This window comes from Manis pentadactyla, chromosome 14 (assembly GCF_030020395.1).
Source record: "Manis pentadactyla isolate mManPen7 chromosome 14, mManPen7.hap1, whole genome shotgun sequence".
Taxonomy (NCBI): domain Eukaryota; kingdom Metazoa; phylum Chordata; class Mammalia; order Pholidota; family Manidae; genus Manis; species Manis pentadactyla.
In genome coordinates this window covers 31,176,402-31,202,937 of record NC_080032.1, presented here as the reverse complement: position 1 = coordinate 31,202,937, position 26,536 = coordinate 31,176,402, and the positions used below count along the sequence as shown (strand labels likewise).

Here is a 26,536-nt window from a genome sequence, read left to right as displayed (position 1 = left end):
TGAAGCTGCCACTTACTCAGTTCTATGACTTTGGGCAAAGTATTTAACCTCCTTCCTGTGCCTCATTTTTTCCTTCTGTGAAGGGGATGATAACAGTGCCTACTATATTGGGTTGTCCTGGAAACAAGCCAAGATAGTCTCCGAGAAGCGTCTGAGGCCAGGCTGGCATGCAGTGTTGCAGCATTCACATGAAGTTGGCTATCACTGCTCGGGAGGGCACAGGCTGAGGACAGGCACTCTCCCTCTGAGTCAGATACTTTACTCAGCAGGCAGTGAAACCCAGTAAGGATTTTGTCTTGTTAAAAGCAAGAATACTAACCAGTAATGGAGGAAAACATTAAGTAGCATCATGTCTTCCCCAGATACAGTAGAAAAGTTCTGGCTCCCGAGGCTTCTGTCACAGCAGCGGCCATGCCTCGGTGTTCCCTCCCTCTCGCTGCAGCGCTCCCCTCCCGGCTCTTCCTGCCCTTAGATGACAGCATTGGGAAACTACAGCTACTGTGTTTTGTGGTCATAAAACAGAGTGCACCAGGAAACTGCGGGGCTGGCAGCTTTATTCTTCTAATGAAGCTGGAACGAAGCTTGCCAGTCCATAGTTTGTTCTTAGATAGAAAAGTGACATTTATCCTCATTTCAAGGTAGAGGCAGCTGAGATCCAGAGAATTCAAGTGGCTGCCTTAACTTCTGCAAGGGAGCAGCCAGCTGCCCCCAGGCCAGGGCTCTCAGTCCACTCCCTGGGCTCCTTTGTCCCAAAGCAGCTGTCACCAGCTCGGCCTGGTCTGGGCCTTGACTTCTGGCACTCAGAGTCCAGAAGTGCTCCTATCTACTAGTGACCATACTGCAGCGACTGAGCACTCACTGCCACCCTGCCCAAAGCCCTCTGTGACAGCCCAGCCGGCAGCCAGCGAACTCACAGTGTTGCCTACCTGGAGCACGGCTAAGCCCCCCGTGACAGCCCAGCCGTGGCTGCCAGCACACTCACGATGTTGCCTATCTGAAGCATGGTTTCAAAGGCGAGGCTCATGCCGTGGTGCTCCATGGCCATGAAGATGGTGTTCACCACGATGCACAGGGTGATAGTGAGCTCCGAAAAGGGGTCTGTCACAGCCTTAAAGAGGAGTGTCTTGAGTTTTATCCATGTGGGGCAGCACTCCCAGATCAGATACTTCTGTGCCAACCTGGTGAAGCAGGGTGGGCACCTCTGCTCAGACTCCTCGAGTTCTGCATCACAGGTGGGGCAAGAGAGCTGTTAGGCATGCACCCATCACCTCAGACCCCCATCCCTGGCCATCCACTGGTAACTACCACTCTGGCCTCCACTTCAGCAGTGCCCTCTGGTGACCATTTCCCATTTTTTGAGCCCCTTGTGACAGCAACTGCCATCCAGTCTCTGTCCCCATTTGGTCCTCCAAACCATGGAACCTATGCTTATTAACTGCCCATAGCTTACATCATGTCCTTCTCAAGTACCCAGCTTAGATTTCATGTCCACCCTCTGTGTGGTCCCTTGCAGATACCCTCAGTTCCCTGCCCCCCTTTTCCTCTGTCGTTTGGCAAAACCCCAACCCTGAATAACCCAACCTGCAGCCGCTCTGTGTCAGCACACAACCCCCTGCTGCAGAACCTGGTTGGTGGAATGCACAGCTGAGCTACCTGGTGCCCCTGGGCAGCCACAGTCCCTGCTCCTCACTCCAGAAGTCCTGCCACGTTTCTCTGTTGCCATCCACTCCCTCGGTCTTCAGACAGCCCAGCCTACAACCCCCAGCCCTCACTGTCAGGAATGAGCTCCTTTGCTTTCCCTCAGATATAGCCATGCTCACAAAAACACTTCCTTTTCTTTGCACCCTGGACTAGTGTAGCCAAGGAATTTGTGGCCTGGTAGCTCCTGGTCCCCCGCCCAGTGCATTGCCTCACCCCTCTCCTCCCTCCTGGGCGCTGGTCCCACCTGCATGTGAACCTGCTGTGCTGACCTCTCCACTCTGGAAGGTCTCCCAACACCCCGTGCTGTCCTTCATCTACTCTCTCCTTAGCAAACACCCCTCTCCACTTCCTCATGTCCTGTTTCCTCCTCAAGCCGGGAACCTGGCTTTTACCTTTCAAATCCAACCCCCTTTCCAGTCCTTACCTTGCTCTGTCTCCCACCGCATGCACAGGGTTTCTATTGCTCTCCTGGAAACCCTTCACCTACCTGGCTTCTCCCAGGTCACTGACTGCTCCTTTGTGCTTCTGCTTCCTGTCTTGCGCTAAGGGTTGGGGAACCCAGGCACTGAGTGCTGGGTCTCTATCTCTCCCTCTATATCTTATTGAGCCCCATGGCGTTCAAGCACCATCTCTATGCTGATTCCCCCCTAGTTATGTGCCCTGTTTCTGATCTCTTCTTTAAGCATCATGCTCATCTCTACCTGCTTCTATTAAATGTCTGCTTGAATGTGCAACTGGGGCCACCGCACAGAAGGCATTGCACCACTGGAGGTCTACCTATGAAGCCCACTGCAGAACGCGCAACCTGCGCATGCGGCACAGAGAAATGATGCCCACTGTTTATAATAATTTTTAAAAGGGAAACAACTGGTAAAGTACATTATGAAAAAGGAGGTGGCAGATTTATTTATGGAGATATAAAACTTGATTTATATATGTGATGTGTGTGTGCTTATATATGCATAGACTACTGTGTGAAGGGTACAAGAGAAATGGGGTTTGGGGAGTGCACTGAAAGACTTGGGGACAGGGAATATTGTCTGTGGGATGGAGACACAGTTTTCAGCATATACACAGTTGTAATATTTGAAATTTTTAACTATATGCATTTTTTAAGAGAAATGAGTTTAGAGAAATAAATGTATGCTCTCAAATTTTGCTGTTTCTTTTTTTCACAGGTAATTAAAAAGTTCATATGTAAGCAGACTAACCAGTTTTGTTCTTTGCGTTTTCTTGCCTTCATACTTTTCTCACTGCAAGATTTGAAAAAGACCTATCAGTGTCTTCCTCTACTTTTGTAGTTTCAAGGTTTTCACTCAAAATTTTGGTGCATCTGGAGTTTATTTTGAATAAGGAGTAAGACAGTGATCCACTTATTTTTTCCAATCTCTGGTTATTTATAGCAACACTATTTAAGGTCTAATAACTCATTTTCCAAAGGATTTGAAATTTCATTTGGTCATAAGTTGTGGCCTTATTTGTCTATATATTTTTGTACACACGTCCATTTCTCTTCTGTAAGCCAGACTACTTATTTTCACTATCACACCATTTCCATGACTTACTGGGGATTTATAAACTTTAAAACATTTGGTCAAAAAAAGCAAGAAGATAACTAAGAGAAATAACCATAGCTCATATCACAGACCAAATGCTGATTTTACTAACATATAAGAACTCTCAAAAATCAATGAGGAAAAGACTAACCCAGTAGAAAAAAATGATCAGTTTCTGAAAAGAAAATTCAAATGGTTTGTAAATATTTGAAAAAATGGCCAAAAATACACAAAATAGAAGAAATGCAGAATAAAATTGTACTAAGATAGTATTTTCACTAATCAAATTTGCAAAGATAAAACAGTTTGATAATCGTGTTCAGGAGAGTGTGACTTGAAAGGCAGTGTCATCCATCAGGCTGATGAAAGTTAGCACATCTATGGAGAGCATCCATCATCTTTCAAAATTAAAAACGCATGTCTCCTTTGACAAAGAAATTTCACTTCAATTCCCAAGCAAATTCCCATCAAGAGGGGAATGGCTAAAAAAATTATGGTCCATCCATATCATGTAATACCAACAGTTACTAGAAATCATAAGGGTCTTACCTAGAATGATTTTCAAAATATAGTAATTGAACAACTTGTGGAACAGAATGGTGTATGTTATATGCTATAAGTTGCAAAGAAGAAAAAAGATTATACATTTTTGATTGCACATACATAGAATATTTTTGGGAGGAAACACAAAAACGACTGGTTTGCATATTGTTTCTAGGGAGGGGAACTGAGTGGACAGAGGGATATGTCCCTTTTTTCATATGTCCTTTTGTATCTTTTAAAATCTGTCTAATGTATTGCTTACTTAAACAAAAATGTTCTACATAAAAATGTGATATAGAGATTCTATTTAAAATAATGGAGTAAAGAATGTGCTGCTCTTTCTGCTTCCAGAAATCATCAAAGGCATCAATCAAGGCTACTGAGAAATACAAATGCAAACTCTTGGAAATGATTTTTAGATTTGACACCAAAAGTAAAAGCCACAAAAGCAAAAGTAAGCAAGTGGGATGACATCAAAAAAGAGTTTCTGCACAGCAATGGAAACCATTAACAAAATGAAAAGGCAGCCCACTGAATGGAACAAAATTTTTACAGATCATATATTTGATAAGGGCTTAGTATCCAAAATATATAAACTCATGTAACTCAATAGCATAAACAAAAACAAAAACAAAAAAAACAACAAATAATCTGATTTTTAAAATGGACAGAGGACCTGAACAGACATTATTTTCAGAGATGACATGCAGGTGGCCAGCAGGTACATGAAAATATGCTCCACATCACTAATCATCAGGGAAATGCAAATCAAACCATGATGAGACACAACCTCACCCCTGGTAGAATGGCTATTATCAGAAGACAAGAGGTGCCAAGTGTTGGCGAGGATGTGGAGAAAGGGAATCCTTGTGCACTGCTGGTGGGAATGTGAACCAGTAGAGCCACTATGGAAAACAGCACGGAGGTTCCCCCCAAAATTAAAAAACAGAGCTACCATATGACATAGCCATCCTACTTCTGGGTATTTATCCAAAGGAAATGAAATCAGGATCTCAAAGAAACACCTGCACCCCTACAGTCACTGCCACATTTTCCGTCCTCCCCACTGCCCGGGCCCTGAGTCCAGCTCTGCCACCTCCCACCCGGCTTCCACCTCCCTGGTCTCCCTGCCAACACTCTCCCCACTTAATTCTGTTCTCTATACAAATTCAGAAAGAGCAAAGGCAGCTTCCCAGCCTCCAATCCTTCAAAGGCACCTCACTGCTTTTAGGATGATGTCCAGATTCCTTCCGTGCTGCCAGAATTTCTGCAGGCAGGCCCAGCCCGCTCGGCCTTGTTTGGGGCCCTTCTCCTCCTCACGCTCTTCTGCTTCAGGACCCCTGTCCTTTCTGCCACTAGTTCCTTAGCCCCAGGATTGACTTACCATATTTCCCTCAGCACCCTGCACTCTCAGCACTCTAAGGCCCTCAGCATCGGGTAAGGACTTGCCCGTGTGCTTCTCCCTGGCTCAGCATGAGGGCGGAGGCTGGTTGTGTCCACTGTGGTCCTCCGGCTTCAGGTCTCCTGTTCGCACTGCTGTCAAGTCTTAGCTTGCACACCCAGCACAGGGGTTCCCACGCCCTGAGCAGGGAACTGCCAAGTTCTCCCTCAGGCACAGTCACTCTCAGAGAGGCGGCCTTTGGAAATCCTATCACGACTGACAGCATCAGCACCCCTTGTGCGCTCCATGGCATAGTGGGTATAATGTCCACCTGGACTCTACCACACATCTTCTGCCCCACACTCAGAAACTCTGACCTTCTCCCTAACCTGAGGTTGTCTTTACCAAATTCTCTAAAGAATGTCAATGTTTCTCCTGCCTTTCCCTCCTGGAGGGATAGTCTGTCCTGCTTCAAGATATCTCACTGCTCTTTAGTGTCCACCCGTTCAGGTCATCATGACTAGCAGCAGCCGAAATATCCCCCTTGTGCATCACATTCATTCACCATTCATTGGACAACAGTTTGTTGAGTGCCTACTATATGCCATGCGCTGCTCTTCAGCTGTGAGCAATAGACATACCTCTGCCCTCATGGTGTTTGCACCTGGAGAGTGAGAGCAATGGAGTGCCGCCCGTGGATCTAAATGACACGTGTAGGCTGCCTCATCTAATCCTCACAAAACATTGCAAGCACATTTTCACCATCTACAGCAGAGAAAACTGAGGCACATAGCAGTTCATGGAGCTCTAAGGGTGTCCTGCTTACCCTACGTGGAAGAGCCAGCAGCCCAGGCAATTTGGGGGTCCGGGTCCTAGGTTACTGACCTCTCACTTCTCATCTATCCCAAGGCCTCCTTTGTTCTTACCTCAGTTGGGAGGTGTTTAGGACATTCGTGTTGTTCATCCCTGTCTCCTGCCTGCAGAATGCATTGGAGACCAGAATCTGAATGAGAACCTGGGGGTCGGGGTAGAGGCCAGGTTCTCATTCAGATTCCGGTCTCTGTAAAGAGAATGGCTTTCTGCAACTACCTTAGGTAAAATAGACCCTTCTGCAGCCCCCTATTCACCGTCTCCTTCCCTGCTTAATTTTTTCACTTACTTTTTATCACTACCTAGGTATCTATTTGTGTTTATCTGTATACACCGGGGCCCAGGCTATAGATTCCATGAGTGCAGGCTTCTGTCTGGATCCCTAGCACCTGGGACAATGCCAGACACAGAGTGGGTGCTCAACAAATGTTTGTCAACCAGTGAATACATGAAAAAAGGAGAGAACCAGGAAGCCTGATAGTTCTGGGGAATAAATGAAAAAACAAGATTTAATATTTACTGTCTGAGGGCTGATAGAACAAAAAAATCCAAGCAACCCACTTGGCCAGAAAAATCATGGGTGTAGCACATGGTGGAATTCTACAGACCATGCGAAATGCTAGGCCATGCAGACACTATTACAATGAGAGTGATTATTAAATAATTACCAATGAGGAAAAACAGTATAAGAGAATAGATACACATTGTTGTTACTGGAATGTGCACCTTTCTCAAAACACAAACTCAGGTATGTAAGGAATGCGACTTCAGGGTTTTTTTCTCCCCCATAATTGAGTTCAGTTTACTCCCAGCCCCCAGCCTGGGGGCTTTGTTTTGGTTAATTCTGTGTCTGCTACTCCTTCATTGTCTGAAGCTGTGTCTGAGGTCTGGGGGCTCAGGGCTGGCTGGCGGAGGGTTGGGCTGGCCCTTAGCCACTGCAGGGTATATTGCACAAGTCATCACGGTGTCTGTCTGATCTTTGGGGGGCGAGCCATGGGGACATGGAACCCTCTTTGCCCTCCAGGTTCCCTCTCTGGCCCTGAAGGGTCTCCTCCTTCAGTGTTGGTGAGCTCACCCTCCAGCTCGTCCCCTGGCGAGCCAGGGCTTCAGGGCATGCTCTGAGGCTGCCTCACACCTCTACCCTGTGCCAGCCTGTCCTACTCAACAGTTTCTGTGCCATGCCGGGTAGGTGTGTCTCTTCCTAAGGCCTGCCACCTCAGGCTTCACCTATAAAGTAAGTCACAGATTGGCTTTGTTTTTAAATCCATGAGCCCTTTTTGTTCCTATTGCCCACCACATCCTGCCCCCCAGTTAGGGTTCAGCCCAGGGCTGGGAGGAGAGCACACGGGGCCTTCTCAGGAACACACCAACATCCAAGCTCCCTCCTCCGTCTTCCAGCCCAGGACATTTGAAATCTGCCCAGGGACTGTAAGTAACTGGAAATGACCAACACCATGTTTTCCATACCCCGAGGCAAACTAAAGGCTGGATAAGAAGACAGGCCTTACATGGGGGCGAGGAGGATGCAGCCATGCTCTGTGGGAGCTTGAATGTCAGTGGCCAGGACCTAAGCCATTCTCTTCCTCCACTCTTGGCCTGGTGTAAGCAACTGGGACTTAGAGGCATCCGTCAGGTGACTGAGTGGCCTCCCACTTGACTGATGGAACCCTGAGTTAACAGGCTTTAAATTGGCTGATTAATTTACTTACATTGTCTTCCAATGCTCAGCATAATGAGGGCTTGAGACAGAAATTAGATTGTAACTATAAAAGTTACAGCCATGAAAAAGGTCAGAATAATTTTGCCGTGCTTAAAAATTGAAGACCGCAAAGTTTCTTGTATACCCAAGTGGTAACTTAAAATTCTCTGGTGCCTGCCTGATCCCATTTAAGATCTAGTTTTGTGAATACAGATGAAGCAGATGTTAATTTGAACAAGAGGTGAACTAGGGCATTTTGTTCATTGGATTCGACTGTTTTTGAAAAATTATCCACATAAAAAACCACATTGATAAAGGGTATGGGACCAAGGGCATGAAAACGGGGAGCAGTCAGGCCCCCAGGAGACAGAGATGGATGCCTTTTGACCCCTCTGCCAGTCACATGGGACTCACCGCAGCCAGAGGGCACATTCCAATGAGCAGGACTCACCCTCGAGGACAGAAGTCATGATGCTGACAACACTCATTGCCCTTTGGGCGCGGAAAGGTTCATTCAAGTATTCTGCCGATAAGAAAGCCGCCTTCTGTCCTGCATCCGCCTGCTGGGACACAAACAGTCAGGACGCTGCCTTAGTTGAAGTCCTCAGGGACAAATGGCCTGCTCAGCCTCCGACAGAGCTGGAGCACAGCCAGGGCCTGGGTTTGTAGCTAACAGAGTGACTTGAGTTCACCCAAAGCTCTGCAAGCTCCTGCCCCAGGGCAGGTACCTGGGCACCAGGGTGGGCACGGGCTGCCTCCAGGACCTGGAAGTGTCTACCATAGGTGGGTTGGAGCTGCAGGAGCAGTGGGCCAGGTAGTCATGAGACCCCCTCTGGGCTGTGCACAGGATGTGTACAGAGTCCCCACTCCACTGTAGGCTCTCTTGACCTCCCTTCCATCGGGCCAATATCCCTCCTTGACCTACCACCCAGTTACGATTCCATGGTCTCTCTCTCTGAAAAATATTTGTATGTCTTGATCATCCATTTGTAAATTGCCTTACAATCCTTTGGACCCTTCCCTCTGGGCCGTCCCTGAAAGCTCTGTCTGGGTTCTGTGCTAGGCCCCCACTTCTAGTCATGCCTGCCCTGCAAGTGGGAGGCCCCAGGCCCACCACATCTGACTGAGCGCTGCACAAGCCATCCAGAGTCCAGACTCAATAAGAATTTATTGAGCACCTGTCACAGGTGATACTCAGAGGTACAGAGTAAGAGCTTAGTGCAAATAAAGATAGTTTAGAATGTTCCAAGCATGAGGACTCAACCTGGAGCCTAGCAGCTGCTGTTATTATCTGCCAGACATGTACATGTCAATGTGGGCACCTTATGGTTCCATCGGACCCTCCAGCTATCTGGAAACCTCCTTATAAGGGGGGACATGGAGGCTTGAAGAATTTAAGGGACTTGCTAAAAGTTACTCAGTTGGTAAGTAGCCCAGCTGTGGTGGAAACGCAGGTCCAAGTGACACAGGAGGGCTTCGAGAGTTCACCTTGACTAGCCAAATAATTTAGCTAAAATGAACACCACCACAGGGGGCGCTTGTGTTAAAGCCGAGCTCCCAGCCCAGTGAGGGGCCCGGGCCTGCCACTGCAGTCTGTGATGGTTCCAGGAAGAGTGCTGGCCAGTTAGTCATGTTGCCTAACTTGTGTGTTTTGGTGAGTTACTGCTTCTCTGAGAAAAGCAGGGGGACTTTGTTCTGTTAAGATCTTCCCAGGGCACCCTCAGGGTTTCTCTGGGTCCCCATTAGCTCAGAACAGTTTTCACAGAGCTACAGGCAGGAAGACGAGAACTTTCCATTTTTCTCATACTCATCCAGGAAGCACACAAGCCTAAAGCAGTGATAGTGAGTGGGCACAGAGAAATGCTGAAAAAAAAATACGGGATCCCCTGAAAAATAATCTGTGTCGCTGTGTTGCAGAGAAAACAAGAAGACCCATATGAGCACAGGAAAACCCAATCTCTCTCTCTGGGTCTCACCTGCCCTGTCTGTAAGATGGGTGTAGCTGGCAGGCGTTGGCAGAGCGCTGTCTGAAGGGCCCTCCAGGGGCACACTCAGGGCTGTGGAGGCAGCCCAAGAGAGTCAGGAGCATTCTCAAACTCACCGAGACATCAGCGACTCCAGGGCCAAGCTCACCGGTGGGCAATGCGGGCTGTCCTTCTCCGTGCACTGAGCCAGGGGTGGAGGGCTGGGGTAGTGGGCTCCCAGGGAGGGGGCCTTGCTGGTCAGCGCCTCCACCCAGCAGCAGGGAGCCCCGATGGCTTCCACTGTCTCCAAGAAAGACTTCATCATCTGTGGCCCCCTCAGGGAGTGAGATGTCTTGACCAGGGGCCCGGAAACGGAACACACTGCCATGGCTAGCCCGGCGTCTCCCAGAGGCACTGCCTAGGAAAGACTGGGCCTGGCCAAAGGAGCAGGGAAGGAGGTGGGCTGGAAGTTCATCCTGTAGGCAGACCTGGACCTCAACACCTTCCCCCACGCACTCCCAATTTCCCTGCCGTATTCTCATGACCGCCCAGTTGAAAATTAAAGACACAGACCTAAGGGGTATTCTAGGTGAACATGGGGAGAGAATGGGGAAAGATAATATTCTTACTACAGCCTGGGAGAAGACCAGGAGAGATGAGTGATTACTGGTGCTTAAGATCAGCAAATAGGTCACCATGGCCAACGACATATCAGAGGACAGCCTTGTCACCGGGGTGGGTCAGCTGCTTACCAGCCTTTGGCCGTAGGGCTGGACAAAGCTGTCTTAAGTTCTTGCTCCACATGCAAGTTGTGACCTAAGAGGTGAGCGCGTGCCAGCCCTGGAACAAGCGTGCTCACGGCTGCCGGGTGAGTGAGTGCGCTCATTGTCAGAAAATTAGGTTCTGCAATTTAGCAGATCGGCCCCTCCAGGCAGAGAGTGTGTGGAGCAAAGGAGACAGGAGCTCTGTAATGTAGTGAGCTTCCAGGGTCCCCTGAGGCTGACTTTGAACAGTCAACAATGGGGAGATTAGGGGAGAGCTGCAGCTTAATTTCCTGGAAGGATAATGCCATTCCTCCAAATCAATAACCATTTCCCATCAGACTCTTCCTCTGAGGGGACCATGTGGCTTCCAGCTGCAGAGGGGAAGGGCTGATTTATAGGCCAGAGCCCCGGGGAGTTAGCGTGCGGGCTGGGCCAGTTCCCACGGCCACCATGGGAACCTGGCCATAGCAGGTGGTCAGTTCTGTCTCAGGTCAGATAAAGTACTTCTGAAAACATTGGCTTCTTACCAAACTCTAAGCACGCTGCTGAACCCCCCTCCTTTAATCCCTCTTATTATTGAACTACCAACATTGGGACATCTTGTCCATCAAGAGTCCCCCTCACTTACCCCCTACCTTACAGAGCCACAGTTTCCTTTGGTGGTGATTGGAAGCCCAGTCCTACCCAGCAAGCATCATTGCTATTCTGCTATTGTAAACAGAGCACTCTGCCTAGAACATATGTCTGAGGACCATGGAGTTCACAAAAATCCACAAATCCTTTCCACTTTTGAAGCAAAGCAGTAGAGCTAGCAAATCCATGTTAAAGACTGGACAACTGAGTTATTTGCACTTGTGTGCTAAGTAAACCAGTGAAGAAACTAAGGAGAAAATTTGGGTCCCATTTTGGACAGGCAGTGCCTCCCTGGCTACCTACCAATTAATGTTTCAGACTTACCCTATTTGACAAATGGTGGGCAATGACCTGTGAATCTAAGTATTAGACTTCCCTTAAAGTGCATCATCCTAGAGGGCCACTGGGTTCCCATGGGTTCCCTGAAACCCCTGCTGTGTCTCTCCTAAACTCTCCTCGCTGCTGGCTGGAAAAGGGTTTTGTATAAAAACTGCCCATGGTCTATTCACCACACAGACGGACCTGGGCAGACAGGAGGAGGTGCCTTCTTAAAGGGACTGAGCTCAATCAGTCAGCACTGAAGAAGTGCCCAAAGAGGGCTCCCTTCCTTCTGCCTGGAATGTACACCTCCCCAAATCCTCCCAGCCCTCAATTGCTGGAGGAACCCCACCCACCCATGTACTAGTCACTTCAGTTTTCAGTTTTTCCCTCCTCCATGAAGCTTTTCCTGATATACTCCATAGGAGTGGAGGTTTCCTCTTCTATTCCCAAAGCACTGTGTCTGTGTCCTGAATAAAGTATTTAACACATAGATGTTTTTTGTCTGCCTCCCCCAACCAAATGGGAGTCCTCGGGAAGCAGGCCACGGTTCAGCCATCTCCTGTACCAGGCACCTAGTACTGCTGAATTAACCCACACTGCACCTCCTTTTTCCCTTTGAAGGTGAGCCTCACTGGAGAGACAAACACACACGTGCCGGATAGTTACTGGCCATGCAGGGGCTACCTGTGTGGGGCTACTGCAAGTGGGGAAGTAAAGCCTGATTTACAGTGACATAACATTTCTGCGGAAGCTGTGAGTCATCCTGCTCTGTGACGGTCAGAGCCTCGTCAAACCCCCTCTGAAATGTCTTCTGAACTGGGCCCGGAGTACACCAGGTGATGCTCAAAAGAGGCAGAACAAGGAAGGGGAGGCCACAGACCCTGAGAAATGCTCCAGCATGGTGTCCCTGGGGCCAGTGCACTGTGAGCATGCATGCCATAAGTGCACACACAAGCCTGGGTTATAGAGATGGGATTTACAAAGCACCCTTCAGATGAGCACAGAGCACGAGCCTGAGGGAAAGTGGGGGTGGGGAGGCCTGATGGATGGCCGGGCTGGTGCCCTGTCCCGCACGATGAGTGTGGGAATCGCTGCTCCACAAAGGGGCTATGACCTCTTTGGCCTGTGGAAAGGGCATATTTGGGGTACACAGGACTCCCAGGGGAGAGGGAGGTGGTGGTAGAAAGCTCAGGGTGTTCAGGGAGTCTTGGAGTGGCAGGGAGAAGGTCAGGGTGGCAGGCAGAGCTGCCACAGCGTTTGAGGTCATCCCCCCCTGGGCGTGTCACGATGGGCCCGCAACAGGGAGAGCTGCCGAGGCGGACGGTCAGAAAGAAGCTTGTGGATGCCAGCAGCAAAGGCAAGGCTCCCCACCTGCTCCAGAACCTCAGATTTGAGGTCAGAGGGAAGCCGACCCCTGATGGCCACAGGTGCACAGACACCTCAGCGGTTCCCATGCGGGCTCGACCTTCCCTACAAACCTGGCTCTGCCTCCAGTGCTCCTGAGTCCTGGGGAGTGCCTTTGAACTCCTCTCTCCTTCCACCCTGAGTCCTAGTCTTGTTGAGCCTCCCATGAAATCTGCCCCTTGACCATTCATAAGGTCCCTGTCCTAGTTCAGGCCACCATGGCAGGGGGTGGGTTGGGAGAGAGCCTGGATTGCTAAAACACCCTCTGAATCTCTATGCCCCAGTTATCTCCCTGCTACATGCCTCTTCCCACCCCAACCCACTGTGCATGGCAGCTGCAAAGGTGGGCAGTCTTTAGGGTACAGACCTGAGCCCTTACCTTTGTGTGCTGGGTGTAAGGGTCAGATTGGGGTGACCTGTTGTTGTCTATGGAGCCCTCTGACACCCTTGGCTTCGTTCTGTGCTTTTGCTCGCTGGCATTTTTGGAGCCTAAAGGTGACCCATTGTGGGAGTGGAGAGAGGCCGTGTCAATCCCCAGGGCTGCCAGCACCTGAGGAGAGAGCACAGCCACTGAGGCAAAGGTATCTGGTTGAGCTTAGCATAAATGTGTCCCCCAGACATGGGGTGTCATGGTGATGGCCCCTGAAACAGAAGACGTCGGGATTAGGAGCTGGGGGACTGAAACATGGCAGGAAGAGTGACGTCTGGGTCACGTCTCCCAGGCTCACCCTGCAGTAGACTCTGCCCACATTCCTTTCACCAGATCAGGAGGCTCCTCTCCAGCTGCGTGAGCGGTAGGTGCTCAGGACCATAGCTGCAGCATTCTGCAGAGATTTCCTGACTGTACGATTGGCTGGGGCAGCGGAGGGGCCCAGAGGCTGGCCCTCTTGCCTCAACGCAGGGCTAACTCTGGAACAGTCACACCCTAGAGTGCCCCTGGCCATCGGACGTCAGGTAGTCCAGCTGAGGCCACTTTCCCATTTAATTCTTCCCTCCCATCCTGCATCCCTCACCCCTCCTGAGGGCACCCCTTAACAAACTGCTTGCACGAGGGCTTCACTTAGGTTCTCCTTGATAAAACCTGACCTAGGATGGTCTCAGATACTCTCCCTGCAGTTCCCTAGGATGACAGCCTTGGTCTAAGAGGCTGGTCCAGACCTCCATCAAGAACACACAGCCTGCAACAGACCTCACCAAGCTCCCACCCTTCACAGACCTCCTGCTCCTTCCGGATCATCTCGAGGGTCTCCAGGAACTTCTCCTTGGCTTCAATTTCATCAATGGTTGCCTGGTTCTGCTCCTCATAGGCCATGGTGACCACAGCCAAGATCAAGTTGACCAGGTAGAAAGACCCCAGGAATATGACAAGCACGAAGAAGATCATGTACATTTTCCCAGAAGCCCTCAGGGTCTGCAGATTCAAGAGAAAGAAGAAAGATCTGTACCCCTGACCTCATCAGGCTCCTGTGGGAAAAATGGAGCCATGCAGCTGACCCCCCAGGCTCCAACCCAAGTCCATGTGGAGACATGCAGATCGACACCTGCTGGTAGAGGCGTTCCCAGGAATCCTGTGTCATGAGGCGGAACAGGGAGAGGAAAGCCCAAGCGAAGGAGTCAAAGCTGGTGTAGTTAAAATCCGGGTTGTCAGATGTTTTAAGGCACAAATAACCGGTAGGGCAGCGGCTGCAGCAAGAACACAGAAGGTCATCAATTGCACTGTCCCCTGCTTTTGGGGGGCCCCTTCCTTCCCTGCAGCATTGGGAGTCAAAGAATGGAAGACTTCCTCTTTGCTGGATGACCTTCGACTGTCCCTTTAGGTTTCAGCTTCTCTTGCCATTAAATGTGGATAATAATACTTCCACTTCTGAGTTTCATGCAGAGGGGAGTGGCCTGGGGAGGGCCAGACGACTGCCCAGACGTGGCGTCCCAAGCTCTTTGCATGTTCACATGAGGGGAAGAGATTCAGGGTGAATAAAACCTGAGCCAGCTGCATCCCCTGCAGAACTGTCTATCAGAGGACAGCTCACATGAGCCAGGCTCACCGACCAATTTTACAGAACGATGAGAACCTTTCCCTTTCTTGAGCACTTACTGGGTGCATCTTTCTCTCCTAAGAGTTTCACAAACACCATGATTCAATCATCTCAACAACCCCTTTTTACAGATGTGGAAGGTGGGGTTCTGAGAGAGGAAGTCCCTTGCCTAAAACCACACAGATACCAAGATATTTATTTAGAAGGTGAAATATAACTGTCCAGTAGCCTGTGAAGACTGAGTTTTGCAGGAAGGCCAAATGGAAGGTGACTGCTTGGTGGCGTTTGGGGTGGGGAGGGCTGGGCTCCTCTCTCATGTAAGCAGGTAAGCTGATGTTGAGATAAGCTCACGGCGGCATGCGGGTTGCTCTCACCCACCCAACCCAGAAGGACAGCCCGGTTGAGGACATGGTAATGCTGAGTTCAGAATTCTATGATTCCAGGATTCCTCCAGTAACACCAACCCCTGGGCATCTCCTTATTCCAGACACCCACCAAATGAACAATCCAGGGACCCATACAACTGAGGACGGTGTTGGCAATTTGATTACATTCACTCCCAATTCTTTCTCTGGAGATCTGTGAGTTCCCAGACTCTGTCGACCAGCACTTAACGATCGCCTCTTCCTTTTCTCCACATGCTTGCCAACACCCGTTCAGTTTGTTCTCCCAGGGAATCAACCCATTCCCTGTAGGTTTGCTGGTTAACTGAGGGCAGCCTTGTTTCTATGTCTTCCACAGAACCTGCTGTAGCTGCACATCAGCACCAAACTGCTCGAAGGATTGCATGATCCCTCTGTGCAAAGTCTCTTGCATAGTGCCTTCAGCATAGAAAATGTCCTATGTAATGCAAATTTTAAAATTCCTGCTGTTTTTAACCTGAAGCTACAAAGGGATGGGTTGGAATAATATGTGTGAAAGAATGTTGAGAATTATTAAAAAAAAAAAAAAAAAAGAGAGGCCAAGGAGCCTGTGTTGATCAGCTTGCCTATTGGCCTCGCCCCTCAGCTCCTTCTGTGATGGTTTTCCTACGAGCTGATTAAGGCAGAGCTCCATGCAGGTCCCACCCAGATCCACTTGGGCCATATGGGGTTTAGCCTTTCAGGGAGAGGGGTCATGTGAGCTCAGGGTTCCCGACCCGCAGCCATGGAGACTTTCTGATCTGTTGCCTGAACTCTCTCTGCTCACTCCTGCTCCAGTGGCCAAAGCAGCAGACAGACTGAAGGGTCCCCTATCCCTTTGCTTTGTGTCACTTTCTGTTCTATCACATGGAATGGCCTCCACCCAAACCATGTCTTTTTCACCCAGCCTGGAGACATCGTCCTGACCCTCAGTCCTTACCTCCACTGCCTCCAGGAAGCCTTCCCTGACCTCCTGCCCTGCCCCTCCACCTCACGGCATTTCTTCAGCCATGGAGCCATGGAGCTTCCTCAACGAAACTGGTAGGAATGTAGCAGCTTTATGTGTATGCATCAGAGCTCACCGACTGGCCGCTTGCAGGCTGAATCGGGCTTGCAGGAATATTTTGTTTGGCTCACAATATGTAGATTTTGTTTTTTGGCATTGGTAGCCAATGTTTATAGTTGGGAGATTTCACATAAAAATATATTTCCTGTCTCTGTTTTAAAAGTTGGAAGAGCTGAAAGCAGTGGACCCACATTTCCACCTGGCAACCAAAAGCCAGACTGAGCAGTGGCTGCCCTCTTTAGACGGGCCATGAACTCACATGGCCATGGTTCCTGCCCAGCCTACTCCTCTCATTTGTTGTTATGTGCCTGGCTCCTTGCAAGAATTCAAAATCACAAAGTCTGATGCACGTGTTTCCTTCTCTGTTCTGTGAGATAATGAAGCCCTGTGTTGGAGTTGTGATGATTCAATGTAGAGCATTTGACACAAAACACACTTATGTTAGTTCCTTCCTGGGTAGCTTGTTTGCAAGAACAGCCCCAGTCATTCCCATCCCTGTGTTCACACTCCTTTGTGGTATGAAGTTGCAGCTCTCCCACCAAGCGATGGAATCTATTTCCCAGTCCGCTTGGAACCTTTTCTGTGACTCGTTTGCTCAATAGAATAATGACACTGTGCCAGTCCTAATTCTCAAGGAACCTTGTACACCAGCATTCTTTGTCTTGGAACCCTGCCCCTTCTGCGAGAACAAGACCAGGCTGGGGGAGGACAGACCATGTGGAGGAGAGAGGCTGCCCCACGGAGGCCATCCCAGCTTGGCTGGCCCCCAGCCAACGCATCCACTGTGGCTGTGCCAGTGGGCACAGTCAATGCCAGAACACTTGGCTGATCTCAGCCCGATGTGCTGACGTGCTGAATGCTGCACTAGGTAAATGGCTGGTGTTGTAAGCCACACAATCTTGGGGTTCTTTGTTACAGGGCAAAAGCTAACTCATAGATGCCGTCCTCATGATCCTGGAGTGTCAGAGACCATGACTTACTCATTTCTACATCTTTCTCGGGACCTGCAACCCAGTCTCTGCCCAGAAAGTGATGATGGCAAGGAGGAAGGACTACAGGGCACTGGTGCTCTGTCCGGGGCGGGGCACTCACCCTGCATCAGATCCATTGCCACACAGTAAGGGATCAGCAGTGCCATTCTTCTTGAAGTAGAAATCTGAAAAAGAGAGGAAGACATGAAGCCTTGTGCTTGGTGCTGAACCCTCCAGCTCAAGCCCTGTGCAGTGAAGGCAACAGCGCCTCAGCCTTCTGCCCGAGCAAAGTGGGCCCTCGGCTACACGAACCCAGTGGGTGCACTGGGACACTTGCGAGGGGAAAAGTCCCATGAGGGAAGCTGAGCAGTGGATGTAGGTCCAAGCCTCCCCCAGGAGAAGCAGGAAGACTTGTTCTTGGATTTATAGTTCATTTCCTTGTAAAAGGGACATCGGGCCCCAGAAAACAGGAGACCTGGAAATAAGTCACAACTCAAGAGAAGCGTTTCAGCAGGAAAGAGGAATCAGTATCTGTCTACACAGGTGTGCAGGGATTTCACACCCCTCGCCAGCCAGACCTTCATCTAGATGGCAGGGATTCCACTTGTCTTTTCTGTAAGAGGAGGAATTGGCTGTCTCGTTGAGAGCTATGCAATTCTTGACACATTTGTTCTTGAGGTTGCCCTTGAAGAGCTGCAGGCCCACCAAGGCAAAGACACTCAGGCAGAAGATGGTGAGGATGGTCACATCTGCCAGCTTCCGCACGGAGTGGATCAGAGCCCCCACAATGACCTTCAGTCCTGCGGAAAGACGACAGTGAGAAGTCCATGTGGACAAATGCCACACAGAGCATGCACATGCCCACACACCTGCACCTTAGGGTGCCACCCCCTCAATACAGACAGTGTGAGGCAGTTTACAAACTCTCAGGCAGCTCCAAGCCTAGTCCCTCATGGGAACCTCATGGTCAGCAGAGAGGGAGGTGGGCAGGTGAGATTACTGTCCCCGTGTATAGATGAGGCACCTGAGACCCGGCGATGTGTTTCTCATCGTGCTGCGGCTGATCAATTCCTGACAGTAAAAGTTCAATTTAAACAGTAATCATCCGGTACCTGCTCCATTCCAGGCACCGCACAGCTGCCTTTCTGTGCTCACCCCAGCTCTGCAAAGTCGCTGGAGGCTGAGGTCACATGAACCTCACTGTGTGTGAGAATGAGAAGTTGGGGCAGGAGATGCTCAGGAGAGAGAAGGAGATGGAGAGAGAGAGAGACAGAGACATGAAGGAAGATGAACAAAGCAACAGGGAGAGACACACCATGAGCGACACTGGAGTCATGAGACAGAGACAGGGAATCTGAGAGGCGGGGACTCAGAGCCGAGTTCAGTGGCATCACAGCTGGAACCCTGCGTGTTTAAGGAGGCGGTTTGTTGCTGGGGCACATGAAACCACCTTAGGAGAGCAGAAGGAGCTCTGACTGGGGAAGCAGTCTGGGATCCATCCAGTCTTGTCACCTGGAGCACCAGCTGAACATCAGAACCCACTGAGCACCACCCGTGCAGTCCCTGGCTGGGGCTGAGCAGGGGCTAAGGTGTGGGCCTGCGCTGGGGTTGCCGGGCAGCTGAGGGGCAGTGCCACAGCATTATCTGGCAGGTGGGCACACCTGGGAGCAGCTCCTAGCTGAGTTTGAGGGATGGTGGGATGGGGGGGAGTGTGGTGAAGTCAGGAAAGACCAGAGCACCTCCTGGAGGAGACCAAACCTTGGCTGGGCCCTGAGGGCTGAGTCTGAGTTGAGAGAGGAAAGGAGCAGGGCTGTCCTGGCAGAAGGAGCAGCTTGGCCTGGGAGAGGCTGAGAGATGAGCAAAGGCATGGGGTCCTTGGGGACTCACGGAAAGATCCTGGAGCACCATGCAGGGCAGGTAGAGGAGAGAGACAAGGCAGGAGACAGAGCCTGGGCAAGCCAGGTCTTGTGAGCAAGACTCAGGAGCTTCCTAGCTAAGTAGGTGAGGGCGACAGCAAGTGGTGGGGCTGAGCACCTATTGGTAATGCTGTCCCATGGAGAAGCTTGTCCAGTGCAAGGGGCAATGTTCCAACCTGCCATGCAGAGCCAGATGGAGAACAGCAGACAGGGCTTCTGCTCCACACACAGGCTGGTGTTCTCCAGGTGAGGGAATGGATTCTCAGGGGTGGAGTGGGGGGATGATCCTTCAGCCACGGGGATGACGCCTGGAGTCCTGCCTTGGTGCTAGCTGGCCTCTGCCTCACCATCCCCCCACCAACCTAGGGCTGGATGAGGATGTCACTGGGCTACTGGCGGCAACAGAGATCTTGGAGGCCCAATAAAATGAAGCTGACAGACCACTCTTGTTTCAGAATTCTCCATATCAGGGATCACCCAACTCTTTTCTCCTCTGTGGGATCTGTGGATCCTGCCCTCCTGTATTCACCTCAGTTCTACGGAAGGTGAAGATGCTCCTAGAGCCCAGGGCCTTCTCCCTCCTCCTTACTCCCAAGTTGACACCTTTGGTTTAAGGTTAAATGAGAATCTGTCTGGAGGCTTGCCTGAACCCCACCACATGGCCCCATTGTCATTCAGTGATAGCAGGGCCGTAAGCAGGGGCCTAGGAACCCCAGCATAGTGTTCCAGGCAACACTTGGCCTCTTACTAATGATGAGGACTCGGGATGGGTTTCTACTCTCTGGGCCTCAGTTTGTCCTTAAATGGGGACAATAGCCCACACACTCAACTCTACAGGGCTCTTGAGAAAACCACAGGAGGATATTAAGCTGTGTGAAGTGAAGTGATGTACTGGTTAAAGCAGCTCACCCGGGATCACAGAAACAGTCTTTAGAGCTCTCAGAACACGGAACGTCCGCAGGCCCGAGATCCCTCGGAGATCTATTGCTTCACCAATGTACCTGGAGGACCAGAAGTTGGTCAGCATCCCTGCCAGGAGAGGGTCCTGGGGATGCAGGCACGTGAATAAGGACAATCTGGTGGCACGTCCACCTGTAGATGGACACTAACTCTGGCTTAATGATGACCGTATCTTTCAGAGTGGCCCCTCTGAGAAGGCGCTCTGTGATCTAGAGGGTTCCGTGTACTACATGTATGGATGGATATTCAAGCATGTGGGCTTGGCCCACCAGTCTGCTGGTTCCTCAGGGAAAGACCTTCATGTCAGGCAGACAAGGTGGAGTCTTGTCTGATCCCCCCAGACAGGCCCGTTATCAGGTCAGATTTGAGGTCTCTGGCTTCTCCTTGAGGGTGTGAGACTAACTTCAGAAAGTGCTCCCTGGGAAAGAAAAACCCAGGCCATGCAATTCCAAGTGAGGGAGATGACGGAGCCAAGGGATGACCCCCAGAGTGAGCCTGGACACACGCGGGAGCCCCCCCTCACCTTTGGACACACGGTGCAACAATTTGGAGAAATACTCACGCCAGGGTGATGACGCTAAAATCCAGCCAGTTCCAAGGATCTCGCAGGTAAGTGAACTCATTTAGACAGAATCCTCTTGCCAGTATCTTTATCAAGGCTTCAAAGGTGTAAATGACAGTGAAGACGTACCTGGGAGGGGAGTGGGGAAGAGCACTCACCGTGCGGGGGAGACAGCACAGAGGGAAGGGCGGGGAAGGGCTCCAGAGGGAGCCACAGAGGTCACCAGAGGGCGGGAAGGGAAGGGGCAGCAAGGAGACCAGACACAGACCGCGGAGCTCAGAGCGGCTGCCAAGCGCAAGGGGTGAGGAGGCACCACGAGCCCCTGACACGCCCCATGGCATCTACAGCAGGGAGGCAGAGCGCAAGAGCAGGTGAAGAACCTCGCCAGGTTCAGAACAAGGTCCTTCTGTCCCCAAGGCTCCCAGAGTCCCTGCCCTGAGGGAAGCTGGAGGCTCCTCCTCAACCTGGTGATGGCTCGAGGGGGAAGGACAGGCCCTGCTTCAGCCCTCCTCTCCCAGCCTCTCTACCCAACCTGTCTTTTCTCACACCGTGCCTGCGTTTCTGGGATCTCAGTCCAAGAGCTACTCGAGGCAGGAAACTACGCGTCATGGAAGAGAAGCGTGCCTAAATCCATAAACATTTTCTCAGGACGATGAAGCCTGGTAAGGAAATCGTCTCAAAACAGCCCTTTTTTTTCTGCTGGGCACTTTGTGTTTGGATTTGACAAGACAGATCTGGAGCTGAGGTTGAGAGTAGGGTTGTGTTTTCCCCAATCACCTATCTACTGCAGTAGCTTTCAAACTCTAGCTTCTGAACCACCTCGGGGGCTTGTTCAAACCCAGATTTTCAGACTCTATCCCCAGAGTTTCTGATTCCACAGACTTGAGTAAGGCCCAAGAATTTGCATTGCTGACATGTTTCCAGCTAATGCTAATGCGCTGGCGGGGAGCACTATGCTTTGAGACACTGACCCAAGAAATGCAAGTACACATGAAAATCATATATAACTTTAGAAACATTAAATTGTTTAAAATTATGAAATTATAAACATAAACACTGATATTAAATATGGGAAGACATTTGATTAAATATGACAGACTGAACATATACAGTTTCCCCCATCATTTCTGAAATCCTTCTTAAATGATAGTACAAGGCTTATTTTAAAAAGCATAAGCTCATCAGGACAAACATAGTGGAGAACACAATAACACATTCTGGAAACTAGAGAGCAGATAAATGAGTGGTAACGGACAGAGCAGAGCCAAGAAAGCTGAAACCAGAGCTGGGGCGGGGAGTCCCCTGAAGCAAGCTAACCCACACTGCAGAGCTGCTCAGGACCTAGAGATGCTAAAGGCCTCTGAGGAAAGCAGGGTTTGGGGAGAGGTGGCAAGTGAGACAGAAAGAACAGATTGTAGGTCCTTACAAGAAGAAGTTGGGCTTTTTAGATCCCAGTCCACACCCCCTATTCAGTAAGGGACTTCCTCCTCTGCTCTAGAATAAACTGGATGTTCATTCTCTCAAGAACTGAGCGAAAGGAGAGAATTGCATACTGAAACAGGAGAATAAAGGAGGAATGTACATACCAAAAAGCAGACAACCCTCCCACCCCCTACTTCTGCCTCTTAGTACATTTCTAGAAGCCTGGCAGTCAGATTAATAGCCCAAGAAGTTGCTTTACTTTTAATGTGGACAGCTTGTCAATGGGCATCAGGAATTTGAAGGATGCTTCCAGCACAAGACTAAATTAACCAAATAGAAAGGAAAGAAAAGGAAAAGAGACAATGCAGGGAACAAAAGAAAAGTTAGGAAAAAAAATGTCGTTAGTATTTTTAGAGAGTTAAGAGATGACACTGTTCTAAATACATAAAACAAGACAGAAGGCTATAAACAAGCATATTCAAAGAGCAAAACAGAACTTATAAAAACAAAAGCTATGACAGTGAAATTAAAACATTAATAGGAGTAGAAGAAATAAAATGGAAGAAATCCCACAGAAAATGGAACAAAAAGAAAAATGGGTAAGATGTGATTAAAAAGTATGAAAATTAGAGAATCAGACCAGTGGATACAATGTCTGACTAATAAGAGATCTAGAAGGAAATTGAGACAGAAATAGAAAATTACCAAAGAAATATTTCAAAAAAATTTCTCCAAACTGAAGGATCTAAGTATTCAGTTAAAAGCACACTTAAGTGTTCAGGAAAACAAATGCAAAAATCTCATATCAAGGCAGAACATCACAAAATTTGAGAACATTGTGAACATTATAAAGAAAAGAACTTAACCTTTCTGACTGAGTGAAAATCACAGGTCACATGCAAAGGACTGAGAATCAAAATATCAGATTGCTCAACAGTAACCTTGGAGGTTATAAAACAATGGGACAACACTTTCAAAATTTGGGGGGAAAATAATTTTTAATTGTAGAATTTTCTCCCCAGCTGAACTGTTAAGATAAGGGTAAAATAAAGACAATTATAGATTTACAAAGTCTCAGAAAATTTACTCCCCCTCTACCCTTCTTAGAAAGTTACTAAAGGATATGCTCCACCAAAACAAGGAAGAAACCAATAAAGAGGAAGATCTGGGAGCTGGTGAGAGACAAATGGAATCCAAATGAACTGGGAGAAGGAAAAATCTCAGGAAAAGACCTGTGCATAAGGCCAGGAAGACTGAGGCAGGAGGTGGAGGACTTCAGGAGTGATTCCCACCCTACCCCCAGAAAAATGAAAACTGATGGATAATTTAATGTGTTTGAATAAGTTGAACCTCCGGAGAAGAGTTTGGGAACAAAGTAATGATAAGTATATAGAAAACTGAGCAAATGAAGCAATGAAATCCTTATTAACTCCAGAGGAAACAAAAACATTTGTATAAAAAAGAAATGTAATAAAAATACACCACCTGACACAACTGTGAATACTCTATGCTTAGCAGCACTATTTTATAATCACATATGTAGTCAGATGATGCACACATTATCTGATTATATACCCCAAAGCTATGATATAATGGCAAGATGAGTGCAGAGGAAATGAGTATGGATATGTGGACCTAATTCCTTTTTTCATTCATAGAAAGTGAACAGATAACATCTATAATGGAAAAAAAAATAGTAGTATGACTATAATATTAGAGACAGGGAGGCACAGAAGAAAGATAATAAGGCTGAGTGTGGCTGCCTTTGGAAATACGGGATTAGGGTGAGGAGAAGAGGAACAAGAAACTGCTGTTTTTGTTAGAATATTTATAGAACTCTGTGAGCTTCTTATCCACAAGCCTGTATATCTTAAATAAAAGTAAAAATCAAATAAAAAGTGAATAGCAGATGGTAACTACACTAGGTAGTGAGCACTTAGGAATGTTTGTAATTGTCAAATCACTGTTGTACGGCTGAAACCAATATAAATAATATTGTATGCCAACTATATTATAGTAAAAAAGTAAAAGAAACAAAGTAAAATAAGAAAATTTTAATGGAAAATAGAGTGACTAGCAATAATGTGTTTTCATTTCTGTGAGAGCAGAGGCAGTATTTGAAATCCTTCCCAGGGAAATCTGTAGCTGGCTGGGTAGCTGCTTGCTGTCAGCTTCCATATCTTATTGGTTCCTCCCACTCTTTATATTTTCTAAATTAGAAAATCTTAAGTCAGAATTACAGGTTGTGGGGAAGGCTTGCTGGATATTTCTGGCTTCTGAAATCAAACACAGACCCAGATTATGCAGGGGGTTCTCTCCAGGCTGTTTTCAGTGTTTCCCCAGAGTGGCCCACCTGGGAGACGGCCGCTGGTAGTCACGTTTTCTCTCTGGTGGCATTTGGCTCAGAAGGTGTTTCTCCACGTTCAGTTGCAGCACTTGGATGTGATTTTTAATATGTAAGACATATCTGGAGTGTTTTTCCTGATGAAAGAAGATGACTGGGGATTGGGAAAAAGTCGAGCTCTCAGCCATTGAGCCATGGGCACCACTGGTCACCTGTAAGAAATCCTGATGTCTAGTGTCCAGGGGCTGGAGGCCGCGGACCCCCACTGTTTCCCGTGAAGAATGTATGAAGCATGTTTCGAAGCAACGTTTTTCATTTGTGCAGTGATCCCTTTCTTGCTAATCATGAGGCTGGAGCTTCTTCAATACCAATTCAACCTACCTTTGTTCAGTGTGGTCAAATACACACAACCAAAAATTTACGACTTTAACCATTTTCAGTATTCAATTCAGTGGCATTAAGTACAACACAAATTTGTGCCACCATCACCATCATCCATCTCCAGAACTTTTTCATCCTCCTAAACAGAAACTGGATTCAATACACACCACTCCCCACTATTCCCTGGAGACCTCTATTCTACTTTCTACCTCCACAAATTTGCCTGTTCTAGGTCCTCAAATAAGTGGAACCATATAGTATTTGTCCTTTTGTGTTTGGTGAATTTTACTTAGCCTAACATTTAAAAGGTCCATCCATGTTGGAGCAGATGTCAGAATCTCACTCATTTTTGAGGCTGAATAATATTCCATTGTATGTATGGACCGCATTTGGTTTAATCATTCATCTGTTGATGGACAGTTGGATTGTTTATACCTTTGGCTACTGTGAATAGTGCTGCTATGAACAGGGGTTTACAAGCTACAGGGCTTTGTCAGTCTGTTTCATAGCTTACAAACTAAGCTTTAAGTCAGAAGTCTCTTCTTTTAAAATTAGCTTCATGATAAATAGGACAAAAAGTCATTGTTTCTCACTTTAGGGTGAATATATACTGACAATTGACTTATTAATAGAGTTAATTCAACTCTAAAGTTAAATGTCTGCTCATTTACACACATAACAGTCATTGATTTTAAATGCCAATCACATTATGAGAAATCCAATAGTTCTGATAAAAGAATTCTACCAGTTGTTTCCTGCTTTCTTTACAACAATATTTGCCATTGATTTGGAATCTGGTTTTGTATTTTACCAGCAAGACCGTAAATGTACTTGTTTTTGCTATGAGGACAAATGATGATTTTATACTATTCTTCTTTTCAACCTTTAACATCAGATTTTGACAGCTTTATACTAGAAAGCCTGATTTTGTTTTTGTACTAGCAACAGTCAATTGGCTTAACACTGAGGTTGATAAGCCTTATTGGAAAATATGGACGTTTTCATAGCTTTATATTATTATTTGATCAAAATGTGAACAGATAATAAACTGGGTACTGGGACAAAAGGGTCATTGATCCAATAAAATTTCAGTTTCATTTTTCATTGTCATGCTCCCTGTTTTCTATTTTTTTTAATCTGCCTTTGAGAGATTACCCCCATCCATTGTCCACTTGTCTCATGACATACAGATTCAAGCTTTATATTTATGACAGAGCCCACTTATATTTGTGACCTTATTTCACATTGTACGATTTCCTGTTCTCTTTTCATCATTGTTTTATTACTGAAAGCCACTTTTGAAATAATGGCTCATTTTTTGAATTGTGATATTATGCCATGCAACAGTTACAATGACAAATTCAAGTTTAACAAATGTAAACAATAACTGTCAGAGGACAATAAAGTACATTAATTAAGATAAATTACCATGATTAACTGCAGGTTAACCCATAACAACTGAGTCAGTCCTTGAAGCACATAGACTGCTTTTGAGAACATAAAAAAGAAATTCTATAAAAATTATGATTAATCTTACATTTCAGATGTCTAAATTATCTGTGTATAAAATGATTGCATTTGCTTTTCCTTCTGAACCTGTCCAGTGAGCTAGAGACTACTGAGATCCTTAGATCACTTTTGAGA

At 47.9% G+C, this 26,536-nt stretch overlaps 1 protein-coding gene across 3 annotated transcripts in view; it reads right to left on the bottom strand.

Moving 5' to 3' along the window:
* Positions 1 to 26,536, bottom strand: part of SCN10A (sodium voltage-gated channel alpha subunit 10) — an 84,267-nt gene that overhangs the window by 38,646 nt on the left and 19,085 nt on the right. For 2 of the 3 annotated variants that reach the window (XM_036921660.2, XM_036921661.2), the window contains exons 4-13: positions 20,746 to 20,874; positions 20,133 to 20,224; positions 17,912 to 18,107; positions 17,429 to 17,518; positions 14,378 to 14,519; positions 14,053 to 14,247; positions 13,216 to 13,386; positions 9,852 to 10,142; positions 8,202 to 8,313; positions 983 to 1,221 (exon numbers count right to left, since the gene is read on the bottom strand). In XM_036921660.2, coding sequence (XP_036777555.2) covers positions 983 to 1,221; positions 8,202 to 8,313; positions 9,852 to 10,142; positions 13,216 to 13,386; positions 14,053 to 14,247; positions 14,378 to 14,519; positions 17,429 to 17,518; positions 17,912 to 18,107; positions 20,133 to 20,224; positions 20,746 to 20,874 — 1,657 coding nt within the window. The remainder of the gene's footprint in view (positions 1 to 982; positions 1,222 to 8,201; positions 8,314 to 9,851; positions 10,143 to 13,215; positions 13,387 to 14,052; positions 14,248 to 14,377; positions 14,520 to 17,428; positions 17,519 to 17,911; positions 18,108 to 20,132; positions 20,225 to 20,745; positions 20,875 to 26,536) is intronic. The other variant, XM_036921662.2, reaches the window with a different exon arrangement.